Source organism: Chiloscyllium plagiosum, chromosome 7 (genome assembly GCF_004010195.1).
Source record: "Chiloscyllium plagiosum isolate BGI_BamShark_2017 chromosome 7, ASM401019v2, whole genome shotgun sequence".
NCBI classification, from domain to species: Eukaryota; Metazoa; Chordata; class Chondrichthyes; order Orectolobiformes; family Hemiscylliidae; genus Chiloscyllium; species Chiloscyllium plagiosum.
In genome coordinates, this window is record NC_057716.1 from 73,156,254 (window position 1) to 73,172,840 (window position 16,587).

At 44.4% G+C, this 16,587-nt stretch overlaps 1 protein-coding gene across 1 annotated transcript in view; it reads left to right on the top strand.

Annotated features, from left to right (window-relative positions):
• The window catches only part of tmem163a (transmembrane protein 163a), a 227,537-nt gene that overhangs the window by 137,611 nt on the left and 73,339 nt on the right, over positions 1-16,587 (top strand). Inside the window, exons 3-4 of the mRNA XM_043694055.1 lie at positions 89-132; positions 1,950-2,041. Coding sequence (XP_043549990.1) covers positions 89-132; positions 1,950-2,041 — 136 coding nt within the window. The remainder of the gene's footprint in view (positions 1-88; positions 133-1,949; positions 2,042-16,587) is intronic.

Consider the following 16,587-nt stretch of genomic DNA (forward strand, 5'->3'; position numbering starts at 1 on the left):
GTTTACCACAGAATCTATCTATGATTTAATAATTTTCCACTTAATCTGGCTGTAACTTGCTGATTATTTTGTTACCTTTCTTTTTCAGCTGTTTCTGTCATGCGACACAGTGCATCATCCTTTGGATTTGCAGTAAGTAATATTGTGTAAATAATCACAGAGAAAAACTGAAAAGGGACTCACCAGAGTTATCTAGGGTTGGTCTAAAACAAATTGTTCAGCATTCTTGTAAAACTTAACAATGTGTGATTCTGCCCTAAAGTTAATTATGAAAGAGAGAACTAGGAGTTGAAGCACATTTTAATTTTTACACTTCATTATTGATTGTTGCAACAATGTGGATCTAGAAGTTACATCAGTTCAGAATGTAACAGCAGTTTGTCACTCCTATACAGCAATTCTATTTATATTACAGCATAGAAGGTAGTACAGCTTTAGACTCCTATCACTTAGTCGATTTGCTGTTTCCTATCATTCTGCCAATTGCCTACGTAAAGCAAGTATGATGATGGACGCTAATGAATACAAAGGCAAATGTAATAGTTGTGGTGAGTATGGATCGTTAAGGGGTTTAGAGTTCACTAGACACTCTCTTTTAGATATCATATGTGGTCACTCAGCCAGTGCAGCAAGTTGGTGCCCATACTGTGACCAGTGATGAAACAGATGGTAGGATGCATTCTAGCTTGGTACAGTCTGGGAAGAGCTCCAGTGTGGTCCAGATAAAATGTTGCCACATCATCCTAGCACACTATGTTTTGCACAGTTGGAGCAGGCGATGGTGTGATGTGATAGCTGCTGGGGAGAATGGGAGCATTCCTCTGAGGAGAAAGATGAGCTGGGGGAAGCTTGCATTGTGGATGTCAGAGCTCAGCTGAATTGAGTGCTACAAGGTAGTCAGGAGCTGATTGATAGCCAGTTGCAGAAGATGCCAGTTCTGTAGACTCATGGACTGTCAAAGCCAAGGTTGCTGGTATATGGTTTGCATTGTGGGTGCTAACTGCAACCTGCATTCATGTCCATTGTGTTCCCTTTTGATGGCTGTCAATAAGACCTCATGTTTAGACTTTTCTGAGTGGTTGCTTGCATGTGATCTTCACCTGTAGACAGTGAACCACAGGCTAATGGAGAAGGGGTACCATGGACTCGGGACTTCAGACAGGGTATGTCTAAAGACAGAGCTTAAAAAGCCGAAGAAGGGCTTATGCCCGAAACGTCGATTCTCCTGCTCCTTTGATGCTGCCTGACCTGCTGCGCTTTTCCAGCAACACATTTTTAAGCTTTGATCTCCAGCATCTGCAGTCCTCACTTTCTCCTATGTCTAAAGACAGGTAAATCATGTGGTCTGGTGGTTAAACAGCAACAGGGTGAGGGAACAGAATTGTACACACAAGGGAATGCCAGTAGTGATGGCTATGTGCTGTGGATATTGTAGCTTTGTGACTGCTGTACCATTATGCTGCTGTGATTGACAATGCGGGATTGCTAATGCTTGTCTGTGTGTACAGCGACCTTTTAAAAATGGTGTGGCGTGTAAGGGCTGCTGTTCTTTTGATGGATATTCAGTGAACATTGCATTGTTCTGGTAATGGTAAGACGGGGGCTAGGTAAGGTATGCCATAGAAGGGTTGGGTAGTTAATGAGGCATGATTGGTAAGATGTGGCCTGGTTGGCCTCCTAGCGAGAATCCATCTAACAACTCAATGTAAAATGCACAATATATAATCACATTGAAATTATTGCAATTTGTTTGTATGTCAGATTAACTCTTAGCACTGAATTCCACCTGCAAAATAATAAATTACCATTCAAAATACTGTACTCTGAAATTCAGGCCAACCATGATGTCAGGATTTTAGAGATAACCCCATTTATTATATCATGTATTTTTCCATGTTGATACTGCATGATACCCATTTTCAAAAAAACATTTCTGCCATTTGTTTTAGTTTGATGCTACGTTGGATGTGTTGTCTTCTGCAATAGTGCTGTGGCGTTACAGCAATGCAGCCGCTGTGCACTCTGCCCATCGGGAGAATATGTAAGTCTTGTTAAAATTAATGATGGTTATTCATCAAGATTACTGAAAGAAGTACATATCTTGTGTTTTGGTACATTTCCGATTCGGCTTAAACATAGCCCGTGGTTGAAATGAGCATTGATTAATTTTATAAATTGTACAATGAGGGAAGAAGTAGTTGCTCAAAGAAGAAAAGGAATTCTAAATTGAGTTAGTATGCTCTCCACAAGCAATGTGCTTGGTGTTTTACCAGATTAGCTTGAGATTGAGGCAATGCCAAAACAGATTATACTGACATTTGTCTAATATAGCATGCATGATTGTTTGATGCTCAAGAGAGATGAGTGCACCTCCAACAACACTAAAGCAGCTTGAAACCATCCAGGATAAAGCACTGCACTGGTACCACATTCATTAATATCCACTCCCTCCATCACTAACATTCAATAGTAGCAGCATGTACCATTAGCAAGATAGAATCATGGTGTTATACAGCAAATAGGCCCTTGGCCCAACTACTCCATGTTGACTAGATTTGATAAACTGAACTAGACCCATTTGCCTGCATTTGGCCCATTTCCCCCTAAACTTTTCCGATTCAAAATGTCTTTTAAATGCCGTAATTGTACCTACCTCTACAAGGATCGGTGCTGAGTCCACTACTTTTCAACATTTATATAAATGATTTGGATGTGAGCATAAGAGGTATAGTTAGTAAGTTTGCAGATGACACCAAAATTTGAGGTGTAGTGGACAGCGAAGAAGGTTACCTTAGATTACAACGGGATTTTGATCAGATGGGTCAATGGGCAGAGAAGTGGCAGATGGAGTTTAAGTTAGGTAAATGTGAGTTGCTGCATTTTGGGAAAGCAAATCTTAGCTGGACTTATACACTTAATGGTAAGGTCCGAGGGAGTGTTGCTGAACAAAGAGACTTTGGAGTGCAAGTTCATAGCTCCTTGAAAGTAGAGCTGCAGGTAGATAGGATAGAGAAGAAGCATTTGGTATGTTTCTCTTATTGGTCAGAGTATTGAGTACAGGAGTTGGGAGGTCATGTTGCGGCTGTACAGGACATGGGTTAGGCCACTGTTGGAATATTGCGTGCAATATACACACCAACCTTTATGGAAAGTTACCCCTCAGATCCTTTTTAAATCTTTCTCTTCTCATCTTAAACCTATGCCCTCTAGCTTTGGACTCCCTTACCCTGGGGTGAAAACCTTGGCTATTCACCTCATCAATGCCCTTCATGATTTTATAACACTCTATAAGATCATCCCTCAGCCTCCTACACACCAAGCTCCTTATGACCATCTCTGTCTCCCTCATAAAGGACATGCTGAAATGGCTCTCCTCCTTCAGTTAGCACTTGCTGCCTTCAGGTTGTTGGCCATGTATCCTGCAAGAAAGAGTGAGATTTATTAGTGAGTGCTATGTAATCTGTTTGGCTTATGTGGTTGTCATGGTTACAAACTGCAAGGTACGGATGTGAGGCCTGTGACTGCAATGAGTGTGTGAGAGTGAAGCAAGGCTTCTGAATGTCAAGTATGCATCCAGATAGAGATTGTTGGTTGGTGAATAAAGTCAGATATGTTGTGCAGTGTGAGAGGCTGGGAATGCAGATGGTAGACTACCTCCCTCCCCTTCCTGGACCTCTCCATCTCCATCAATGACGACCGACTTGACACTGAGATTTTTTACAAACCCACCAACTCCTACAGCGACCTGGATTACACCTGTTCCCACCCTACCTCCTGGAAAAATGCCATCCCGTATTCCCAATTCCTCCGCCTCCGCCGTATCTGCTGCCAGGAGGACCAGTTCCACCACAGAACACAACCAGATGGCCTCCTTCTTTAAAGACCGCAATTTCCCTTCCCACGTGGTTGAAGATGCTCTCCAATGCATCTCATCCACATCTCACACCTGTGCCCTCAAATCCCACCCCTCCAACCGCAACAAGGACAGAACCCCTCTGGTCCTCACCTTCTACCCTACCAACTTTTGCATAAACTGCATCATCCGTCGACATTTCTGCCACCTACAAACGGACCCTACCAGGGATATATTTCCCTCCCCATTCCTTTCCGCTTTCCGCAAAGAACATTCCCTCCGTGACTACCTGGTCAGGTCCACGCCCACCAACAACCCACCCTTCCCTCCTGGCACCTTCCCCTGCTACGGCAGAAATTGTAAAACCTGCGCCCACACCTCCTCCCTCACCTCCATTCAAGGCCCCAAAGGAGCCTTCCACATCCATCAAAGTTTCACCTGTACATTCACCAATGTCATTTATTGTATCCGTTGCTCCTGATGGAGTCTTCTTTACATTGAGGAAACTGGATGCCTCCTCGCAGAGCACTTTAGGGAACATCTCCAGGACACCTGAACCAATCAACCCTCTGCCCTGTGGCCCAACATTTCAACTCCCCCTCCCACTCTGCCGAGGACATGAAGGTCCTGGGCCTCCTCCACCACCGCTCCCTCACCACCCAATGCCTGGAGGAAGAACGCCTCTTCTTCCTCCTCGGAACGCTTCAACCCCAGGGCATCAATGTGGACTTCATTGTACTCTTGGCTACTTTCTCCCCAGTCCCACCCCCTCCCATTTATGTCTCCCCCCCAGAGACTCGCTGCCTTCATTCCTGATGAAGGGCTTTTGTCCGGAACATCGATTTTCCTGCTCCTCAGATGCTGCCTGACCTGCTGTGCTTTTCCAGCACCACTCTAATCTAAACCTCGGCATTCAAAGTTAAGTTCACTCAACTTGATCACCTCGTGTAGTGCTATCGAACTTCATTTTGTCCTGCATCAAAACCCTCAGGACTTCACTCCTGACATTTTGCTCCACAGCCATCTACCTCTATTGCTCCTGAGCATGTGTGGAGTGCCTTATGCCCTGCCTCCCTTGATTCGACACATCTGTTCTCCTTTGCATCTCTTTGAACTAGCCCTCCAACACAGTATCTGAAAACAATGGAGCCCATTATGCTGTGATGTTGTTGATGTATATAGTGTTCTACACATCTGGATGGCACAAATTTCTGTACAAAGTTTTATTATCAGATAGCCAGCGAGACATTCTCAATGTCCCCAAGAGTAGTTATGTGTCTAGTTATGGGGACACTTCTCCACAAATCTCTGCCCTACACACAAAGACAGTATTTTTATAGGGATTAAACAAAAGGTTTATCACTCACATGGTTGATTGTCATTACATAGTTTAAGATAGGTAATTATGAATTTACAAAACTCAATGAATGTCGATGTCCACTCATAACTTGTGAATGGATTACAGGGACTGATTATTGTATTCTTCATGGTCATGTGTTGATGGGAAGAGATTAAAACAGAAGGGCTTTATGACTCAATGGGGTTCTCAATGGGGGATTCACATACCTATGCTAATATGGAGGGGAAGCAAGACAATGGGAGCAGGAGACAGTTTAACAGGGTTGTGGCCAAGGTTATCAGGCTTGTCTGTGAAGGACAAATGCTTTTGTCTGAGGCTGCAGAGGAATCCACATGTGTGTCTCCACTGGACCCCTTTTCTGGGACACAGTCAGCCTCTCCCTACTGAGATGTTCTGTCTATTCTGTAAGAGGACAGGCTTCCAATTGATACTGCGGTGAGTCTCTTTGGCAGTGGAACGTTTAACCCTTGAGTTCCCAAAATACCTTGAAAGAGAAATAAAACATGGAACTGATCCTTTTGTGGCTTTCTAACTTCTTCAATGTCTTTAATTCTTCCTCAATGTTAGAAATGTGGAGAGAGAGCAAGCTAACATTTTGAGTCGAGATGACTCTTCATCCGAGCTGATGAGGAGTTATCCAGATGCAAAACATTAATTTGCTCTCTCTCCATAAATGCTGCCTGACCCACTGTGATTTCCAGCACTTCTTGTTCTCAGTACAGATTCCAGCATCTGCAATAATTTGCTCCTATCTGTGTTACAAATGTGGTATTATGTTCAGCATCTGCTCTAGCCCCACAATGCATCTCCCCTTAAGTGTTGCAGAGTGACTTTGAATAATGCAGGCATTTAAGCTGTGCAGCATGCCATGGTTTTGGGGGCTCTACAGCCAGCCATCAGCAATATTAAGAGCTGGCTATACCCTTTGACCATCAGGCAACACAAAGTTGACATAATGGCTATGTTAATTTGAACAGGCATGAGATAATGGCACATTTCAATTCCTATGTTTGTTTTCAGTGCTGTCAAATTCAGTGTTGTTGTGATTTTAACTAATTTGAAGATTTCCTTCTTTCATCCAACTGTAGAACCTGATATAATTTTAATCCCTTGAGCTCCTTTATTAAAGGCTGAGACACGAGTGAATTCAGTGCCTGTGTAATGTTATTTAAATGTTGAAATACAGACCTGATAATGCAGTAGGTGGTGTGCTAGTCATCCTTACACAATTAAAGCAAATTGTGTATTTTGCACTTACTGGTTGAAGAGATTTAATTTTGGTTCATTACTTCGAACATGCTCAACAGCAATCTATTCATTACTCTGCCGAGACTGGAGCAACACAGTATACGTGGAAACAGAACTCCGTACACTCAAAATAAAATATGTTAACATATTCAGATGGAGACTTTGCTGAGTATTTAGAGTCATAGAGTCATAGAGATGGACAGCATGGAAACAGACCCTTCGGTCCAACCCGTCCATGCCGACCAGAAATTCCAACCCAATCTAGTCCCATCTGCCAGCACCCGGCCCATATCCCTCAACCCTTCCTATTCATATACCCATCCAAATGCAATTGTACCAGCCTCCACGACATCCTCTGGCAGCTCATTCCACCCTCTGTGTGAAAACGTTGCCCCTTAGGTCTCTTTTATATCTTTCCCCCTCTCACCCTAAACCTATGCCCAGACCCCAAGGAAAAGACTTTGTCTATTTATCCTATCCATGCCCCTCATAATTTTGTAAACCTCTATAAGGTCACCCCTCAGTCTCCGACGCTCCAGGGAAAACAGCCCCAGCCTGTTCAGTCTCTCCCAGTAGCTCAGATCCTCCAACCCTGGCAACATCCTTGTAAATCTTTTCTGAACCCTTTCAAGTTTCACAACATCCTTCTCAGCCCATTGGCCCATCTGATCAAGATCCCGTTATAATCTGAGGTAACCTTCTTCGCTGTCCACGACACCTCCAATTTTGGTGTCATCTGCAAACTTACTAACTATACCTCTTATGCTCACATCCAAATCATTTATATTAATGACGAAAACTAGAGGACCCAGCACAGATCCTTGTGGCACCTCACTGGTCATAAGCCTCCAGTCTGGAAAACAACCCTCCGCCACCACCCTCTGTCTTCTACCTTTGAGCCAGTTCTGTATCCAAATGGCTAGTTCTCCCTGTATTCCATGAGATCTAACCTTGCTAATCATGGGGAACCTTGTCGAACGCCTTACCGAAGTCCATATAGATCACATCTACTGCTCTGCCCTCATCAATCTTCTTTGTTACTTCTTCAAAAAACTCAATGAAGTTTGTGAGACATGATCTCCCACACACAAAGCCATGTTAACTATCCCGAATCAGTCCTTGCCTTTCCAAATACATGTACATCCTGTCCCTCAGGATTCCCTCCAACAACTTGCCCATCACCGAGGTCAGGCTAACCGGTCTATAGTTCCCTGGCTTGTCTTTACCGCCCTTCTTAAACAGTGGCACCACGTTTGCCAACCTTCAGTCTTCCGGCACCTCACTTGTGACTATCGATGATACAAATATCTCAGCAAGTAGCCCAGCAATCACTTCTCTAGCTTCCCACAGAGCTCTCGGGTTCACCTGATCAGGTCCTCCAATCTTGGCAACATCCTTGTAAATCTTTTCTGAACCCTTTCAAGTTTCACAACATCCTTCCAACAGGAAGGAGACCAGAATTGTACGCAACATTCCAGAAGTGGCCTAACCCATGTCCTGTACAGCCGCAACATGACCTCCCAACTCCTGTACTCAATACTCTGACCAATAAGAGAAAGCATACCAAACGCCTTCTTCACTATCCTATATACCTGCGACTCTACTTTCAAGGAGCTATGAACCTGCACTCCAAGGTCTCTTTGCTCAGCAACACTCCCTTGGACCTTATCATTAAGTGTATGTGTCCTGTTAAGATTTGCTTTCCCAAAATGCAGCACCTCGCATTTATCTGAATTAAACTCCATCTGCCACTTCTCAGCCCATTGGCCCATCTGATCAAGATCCTGTCGCAATCTGAAGTAACCTTCTTCGCTGTCCAGTACACCTCCAATTTTGGTGTCAACTGCAAACTTACTAACTATGCCTCTTACGCTCACATTCAAATTGAAGTGGAGGACCCAGCACCAATCCTTGTGACACTCTACTGGTCACAGGACTCCAGTCTGAAAAAAACCCTCCACCACCACCGTCTGTCTTCTACCTTTGAACCAGTTCTGTATCCAAATGGTTCATTCTCCCTGTATTCCGTGAGATCTAACCTTGCTAACCAGTCTCCCATGGGGAACCTTGTCAGACGCCTTACTGAAGTCCATATAGATCATGCCCACTGCTTAAACAGAGGCACCACGTTAGCCAACCTCCAGTCTTCCGGCACCTCACCTGTGACTATCAATGATACAAATATCTCAACAAGAGGCCCAGCAATCACTTCTCTAGCTTCTTACAGAGCTCTCGGATACACCTGATGAGGTCCTGGGGATTTATCCACCTTTTTGCTCGATGAAAGTGGTGTCCAGGAAGCCATTGAAGCTGGACATTTCATGTCTTAGTAACATGCTGTGGAAATGCACTGCTGTCCCTGAATATGCCTGCAGAGATCTTTGCCCTCCCACCCAAAGTCATTTCTTTTAGTTCAGTGCAGCCACCAAGGCTCTTCCATGTTGAGATGCTCTCACTCCCTGCCTGCCTACCTCAGTAGCACCCTGTGCAGCTGCCGGCCTGACATGGATGTGATTAGTACACTGGCTGGTCCAAAGGAAGCCACTTAAGGAGGTTGCCTTCTTTAAGTTTGTACCAATGGTGGTCATGGAGAGCTGCAGTGGCTCAAGATCCTCACATAGGCCTTGATGCCTCCTGGAGAAACCAGCCCATACAGGGAAAGTCTAACTCATTCAAAAGCAACCTAGCTACAACAGGCCCATAGGATGCAAAGGTCAAGGGAATAAGAGTGATTTTGCAGAGACTTCAGACTGTTGTTGAACTATAGGGCAGAATTTAATACCCTCCCTGTAAAACTTTTAGGGGTGAGGAGGTATTTATTCAGGTGGGAGCTTGGCTGTGTCTTCTCACTTCCACCCCAATAAGTGCATGGTTGAGAAGCTCTAAGAATGGACTTTCTGTTCCACTGTAAATTGAAGCCCTCACTTCGGGAAATAATCCTTAGTTCTTGGTGCCTTACTTCCAAATGAATGACATGAATGAGATACAGTGAGCACCCCCTTATTCAAAGTTATGCAATCCCACATTGGGAAGGTTAAAGCCACAGATAGCGCTTGCTGCTGATACCACTCCCTACAGTCCCCACCATGTGATTTTCTCCCGCACAACAAACTACCATCACTCATTGGCCTGGGATCCAACAATGATACGAGGATTTGGGAGGTTAACGAGTTAGCATTGAGAGCAACAATCATCTCCCTGGTAATGCTGGTCAAGTTGCTGATTTGTCAACAGCGGTTAGTGGGTGTGACTTCTACCCACTGGGTTACTTGATCCCAGGGAAAGCCCACTGCTGTGCAGTTAGGTCACTGAGTGAGAATTAATTCAGTGGACCTTTCCTAAAAAGCTGATGTGAGACACTCATCACCTTCATTAAATTGGGCCCATTGTGGACAGTTTAGATTTTTTTTTGTAGGATGTCACAGCATTGAAACTTGTGTAGAACAGTCATGATAGATCAGTTAAGAAAATACTGGAAGTTTATTTTGGGTCTGAGAAGATTGCATAGCTTAGCTCTGATCTCTATGATTACACAGATTATTGATAAGGTGAATAATAGAAAGTAATAGCTTGTTTACACTCGCCATTGTTACAGGATCACACAGAAACAAGCAGTCCATGCCAATGTTTATACTCCACTTGAACCTCTCTTATCTTTCCTCTTTTAAGACTAATATTTGATTTGATTTAGAATTAGATTTTACTGTCACATATATCAAGTACAAAAGTATAGGAGTACAGTGAAAAGTTTTTAATGTCACCATGCACAGTGCCAGTTTAGATACAACTATCAAGGTATAGAAACAAGTTACAGTGGAACAGAAAGTCCATTAAGAACAAGGTAGAAAACAAAGGAACAAAGTTGAAAGTTAAACATTACAATCCTTCTTAATATTAAGTCTTTCTGAAGTGCTCAGCTATGTGGGGACCACGCTTCCTACAAGGGCACAATCTTCTTCGCTTTGGCACTGGTTCAATCTCCCCTGCTCTCATTGTTGCTGATGTTGGTGGAACCTCCATCACTGCGTTGGGCACACTCCTGGAATCTCAGACTACCAGAGCCCGATCCAGGTGCCGTCCACATTGATCCTTGGCCTTACCTTTGGTCCATGCGCCAGGCATCGGGAACTCACCGAGAATCCTGGGTTAGGCCCTCAGCTAATGCCTCGCACTGGACACCTTGCCGACTGCCACATTCAATGAGCTGGAAACCGCCACTGCTGCTCTCAAGAAGATAAGTTATTTGAAAAAGACCAGCTATAGGATAAATACTAAAGCTAAAAGAAGAAAAAATAAATGAGAAAAGAAGAAAAAGAAAGGGAAATAGAGCAGATGGATTGAACGAGCCTATTCCGCTGCTATCGTGTGGAGATACCGATCTAATCAGTGATGGTTAAGGAAAATACCAAAGCATTTTATTTGTATATAAGGAGCAAGAGGGTAACTAGAGAAAGGGGAAAGCACAGCAGGCAGCATCCCAAGGAGCAGGAAAATCACCATTTTGTGCCGGAATGAAGGGCTCCAGATGAAGGGCTCCGGCCCTAAACGTTGATTCTTCTGCTCCTCGGATGGTGCCTGACCTGCTGTGCATTTCCAGCACCACCCTGTCAACTCCGATCTCCAGCATCTGCAGACCTCACTGTCTCCAAACTAGAGAAAGGGTTGACCCACTCAAGGACAAAGGAAAGTTATGCGTTGAGCCACAGAAAATGGGTGAGATTCTTAATGAGTACTTGGCATCAGTATTCACCGAGGATAGGGACATGGAGGATGTTGAGGTTAGGGATAGATGTTTGATTACTCTAAGTAAAGTCAGCATAAGGAGGGAGGAAGCATTGGGTAATCTAAAAGGGATTAAGGTGGACAAGACCCCAGTTCCAAATGGGATCTATCCCAGGTTACTGAGGAAAGCAAGAGACGAAATAGCTGGGGCCTTAACAGATATCCCTGCAGTATCCTTAAAAATGGGTGAGGTCCTGGAGGACTGGAGAATTGCTAATGTTGTCCCCTTGTTTAGGAAGAGTAGCAAGGATAATCCAGGTAACAATAGACTGGTGAACCTGATGTCAGTGGTAGGGAAACTACTGGAGAAGATACACAGGGATGGGATCTATTTACATTTGGAAGAAAATGGGCTTATCTGTGATAGGCAAAATGTTTTTGTGCAGGAAACTTAATAAAATTATTTGAGGAAGTGACAAAGTTGATTGAGGGAAGGACTGTAGATGTCATATATATAGACTTCAGTAAGACATTTGTTAAGGTTCCCCATGGTAGGTTGATGGAGAAAGTGAGTCGAGAGTGTGGTGCTGGAAAAGCACAGCCAGTCAGGCAGCATCCGAGGAGCAGGAGCATCGACGTTTTGGACATAAGCCTTTCATCAAGAATGAGGCTTGTGGGCTGGGGGCTGAGGGATAAATGGGGAGGGGGGGAAGGTAGCTGAGAATACGATGGTGAGGGGGATGGTGATAGGTTGGAGAGTAGAGTGGAGTGGATAGGCGGGAAAGGCACTGGACAGGTCAAGGGGGTGGTGCCGAGTTGGAGACTTGGGACTGGGATAAGGTGGGGGGAGGGGAAATGAAGAAACTGGTGAAATCCACATTAATCTCGTGTGGTTGCAGGGTCCCAAGATGGGAGATGAGGCGTTCTTCCTCCAGGCGCGGATGGTTAGGGTTTGTTGAAGGAGGCGGCCCAGGACCTGCATGTCCTTGGTGGAGTTGGAAGGGGAGTTGAAGTGCTCAGCCACGGGGCGGTGGGATTGGTTGGTGCGGGTGTCCCACAGGTGTTCTCTGAAACAATCCGCAAGTTGGCGTCTAGTCTCCTCGATGTAGAGGACAGCACATGGGCTACAGTAGATGACATTAGTGGAAGAGCAGGTAAAAATTTCTGTCTGACATGGAAGGATCCTTTGGGGCCTTGGAAGGAGGTGAGGGGGAGGTGTGGGTGCAGGTTTTGCACTTCCTGCACTGGCAGGGAAGGTGCCGGGAGTAGGGTGGGGCAGCATGGATTTGACAAGGGAGTTGCGGAGGGAATGGTCTCTCTGCAACACTATTAGGGGTGGGGAGGGAAATATATCTCTTATGGTGGGGATTGTTTGTAGGTGGCAGAAATGGCAGAGGATGACGTATACGAAGGTTGGTGGGGTGGAAGGTGAGGACCAGGGGGCTCTGTCCTTGTTGCGTTGGGAGGGGTGGGGTTCAAGGGCAGATGTGCTGGAAGTGGAAAAGGTGCACTGGAGGGCATCATCGACCACATGAGAGGGGGAATAGTGATCTTTAAAGAAGGAGGCCATCTGATATTTTCTAAGGTGGAATTGGTCATCCTGGGAACAGATGTGGCAGAGGTGGAGGAACTGGGAATAAGGGATAGCATTTTTACAGGTGGCAAGATGGGAGGAGGTACAGTCCAGATGGATGTGGGAGTCAGTCCTCACTTTCTCCTGATGCAGTCCGGGGGTACTAGCCAGATGGATGGCCAAAGCAGACAGAGAGTAGTAGCAGAAGGGAGTTTCTCAAAATGGACAACTGTGACCAGTGGTGTTCCACAGGGATCTGTGCTGGGACTACTGTTCTTTGTAATATACATAAATGATCTGGAGGAAGGTATAGATGGCCTGATTAGCAACTTTGCAGATGACCGTCAGGTTGATGGAGTAGCAGATAGTGAAGGTGACTGTCAGAGAATGCAACAGAATATAGATAGATTGGAGAGTTGGGTGGAGAAATGGCAGATGGAATTCAATCCGGGCAAATGCGATGTGATGCATTTTGAAAGATCCAATTCTAGAGCAAACTATACAGTAAATGGAAAAACCCTGGGGAAAATTGATGTACAGAGAGACCAGGTCCAGTGTACCTTGAAGGTGGCAACACAGGTCAATAGAGCAGTCAGGAAGGTGTAAGGCATGCTTTCCTTCATCAGATGGGGTGTTGAGTACAAGAGTTGGCAGGTCATGTTATAATTGTATAGGAGTTTGTTTTAGCCACATTTGGAATACTGCATACAATTCTGGTCGTCAAATTAGCAGAAGGATGTGGATACTTTGGAGAGGGTGCAGAGGAGGTGCAGGATGTTGCCTGGTATGGAGGGCGCTAGCTATGAATATAGGTTGAGTAGATTAGGATTATTTTCAATAGAAAGTTGGAAGTTGCGGGGGGATCTGATTCAGGTCTACAAAATCATGAGAGGCATAGACAGGGTGGATAGCAAGATGCCTTTTCCCAGAGTGGGGGACTCAATTACTAGGGGTCACAAGTTCAAAGTGAGAGGGGAAAAGTTTCAGGGAAGTATGTGTGGAAAGCCCTTTGCGCTGAGGGTGTTGGGTGCCTGGAATGCATTGCCAGTGAAGGTGGTAGAGGCGGGAACAATAGTGTTATTTAAGATGTATCTAGACATGAATGGGCAGGGAGCAAAGGGACACAGATCCTTGGAAAATAGGCGACGGGATAGAGGATCTGGATTGGCACAGGCTTGGAGGGCCAAAGGGCCTGTTTCTGTGCTGTAATTTTCTTTGTTCTTTGTTCTAATCCTTTGTTCCTATCTCCTTCTGTGCTTTTGTGTAATAAAATGCATTTATTAGCGTGTGGGTAAAAGAGTTTCTTCTGAATTCTTTATTGGCTTTCTTGGAAACTACCTTAAATTGATGACCTTTTAATTATGGTTTTCCTAATTTGAGGAAACATACTCTCTGCATCCACTATATCAAAGGCTTGAATAATTTTGAAGACCAATTGTGAGAAACAAAGCTCACTCACTTCAATAATTTCAGTCCGAGACAAGATCTGAATCAGTAGTGTCATTTATTTCACACTTGCAAGTGGGTGTGATGTCCAGTGCCTATAAGGCAGAGGACGTACACAACCCAAATTCAATTCATACACAATATTTATATAATTTGGTTTCTTTTGTTTTACATTGCTCCTCCCCTGTTTACATCCTCCACTTCCCTAAGACTGGCCCCATTACTCCTGTTTATCTCTTGCCTTATCCGGCCTTGTCTGTGACCAAATGCTTATTTCTGACCTCACAAGGCCATTTGACCTCATCCCATCCTTTGCTTAGCATTATCTACTCCCTCCATCTGTGCTGCCCCTCACAGCATCTTATCACTAAGCCCTTTTAATTGGGGTTTGTTCCTGTGTTTCTGTAAAAGTGGGAAACAGATGTTTATACCTACTGTTTGTACAGGGGTATCTAGCTTAACTTCATCCCCTCACAACATCTTATCTATTTGCCCGTAATATCTACCATTGTTTTGCTGTCACGTTTCATTCTGGCATACAATTTTAGCTAATACAAAAACAATTATATATTTCCTCCACATCGTTTCCATTCTTGTTGACTCAGCTCTTGGCTAAAACAATTACACACTGGTGTGAATTCATTTACTTTTATATAATCAATTATAATTGCAGAATTGCAGAAGTAACATTAATTTACCTATATTCCACAATTTCCCCTTTTTCTTTAATTACCATTTGTTATCTTCTGCATTTTTCTTTTAAGCATCACCCCTGAAATTCGCAAGCATCATTCCGGAGATTTCATCCATCTTTGTCTCACTCATCTCCTCATTATTTAGTTAATAAAGTTCTTCTGCCTGATTTCCTTTTAGGGGCACCTGTTCATCAAGGCTGTTTCAATCAGTCTTTGGGTGAGCCCTCGTATACAGGGTATGATACAACAGCCAATGGCCACCAATACCCTGACTACTACTATCAGGGAAGTAACGATGGAAACCACCACCCGCTTCTACCTTCCAAACCAGGATTCAAGCCATCCTGTGAGAGATGTGTCTACTCCTGAATTCTCAGCCAGTTCCTCTGCTAAGGTAGTCAATCCCCTTAAGGCCCGAGTAATTGAACCATTAGGTGCAGTGTTATTAGGAATAAAGGTACAACAGCTTCCTCCTAACATAACTCTAAGCATTCCCAGTATTTTAAACATCATGCTGAAGCACAAAACGACTTAATATACAATCCTACAGAAATAATCCCGCGCTCGCGTCGCTATTGCATAATCAGTTACTCAAAGTCTCTTTAGTCTGAGTTTCAGCGGGTCTTGCGTTGATTTGGCTGTCCAGACTTCTTCCTCAACTGGAGGGTCCACTGGCCCTTTGATCCGAGTGTAGTAAGTCCAGCATTTTTCCGCCATCCTTATTGCCGTTTCGGTAGTCAAAAGAGTCTGGTACGGCCCTTCCCAGTCCGGCTGCAATTTAGTCTCTGTCCATGATTTTCCTAAGATCCAATCGCCCGGCCGGATGGGATGAATGGTGAATTCAAGGGGTGGAGTCTGTGCCAATAAACCCTGTTTCCTGAGGAAAGACAGAGAGGAGGACAAGCCCAGTATATACTTCTTTAAGAACAAATCTTTAGTTTCGGGAATTGGCAATTCTCCATTCGTTCCCAGATAAGGTAATGCAAATAAGATTTCATAGGGGGATAGTCCTAAATCTTTTCTCCACCAAGGGACAAGCCCAAAAGGCATCCTTTAAATCTATCACACTAAACCATTTGTGGTCATGAGGGATCTTACTTAATCTCTAATCAGTCCCTCAATTACTGGCTGCAGTCCTCGTGTACCTTCTATGGAAATGGGATATTGTCGCTCACAGACAATGTCCCCTTTCCTTTTTAAATTTATTAGAAGGGGAGGGATCTGTAGTTTTCCACGATTCCCTTCCCTAGCCCATATAATAGGGTCTATCTCTCTCTCCACATCCGCTGTCAACATTGCCATTTGTACAACTAATTCTTTTTCCTGAATTCCAATCTCCAGTCCTAAGAGGATAATTAAGTCTCTCCCTAGTAAGTTACTTCCTATATCAGGGATTTACACAATTCCCCTGTGACCCTATCCTTAGGACCTTCTATCATCATAGGTTCAAATACTGGAACAGTAAATCCTTCCCCTTTTACCCCCGAAACAGTAATTGAGCGTGTCGACATTTCTACTTTCTTTGGTTTAAAATTCAGCGATGACCGTGCTGCCCCCGTATCTACTAGGAAGACTACCACTTCCCTATAGGGTCCCACCTTCAGGTTTATCAAGGGTTCCTGGTGGGCCCCCAAGGGTAGGAACCCCTGACACCCCTATTCTTCATCAAAGTTCATTAGCGGAATTGCCC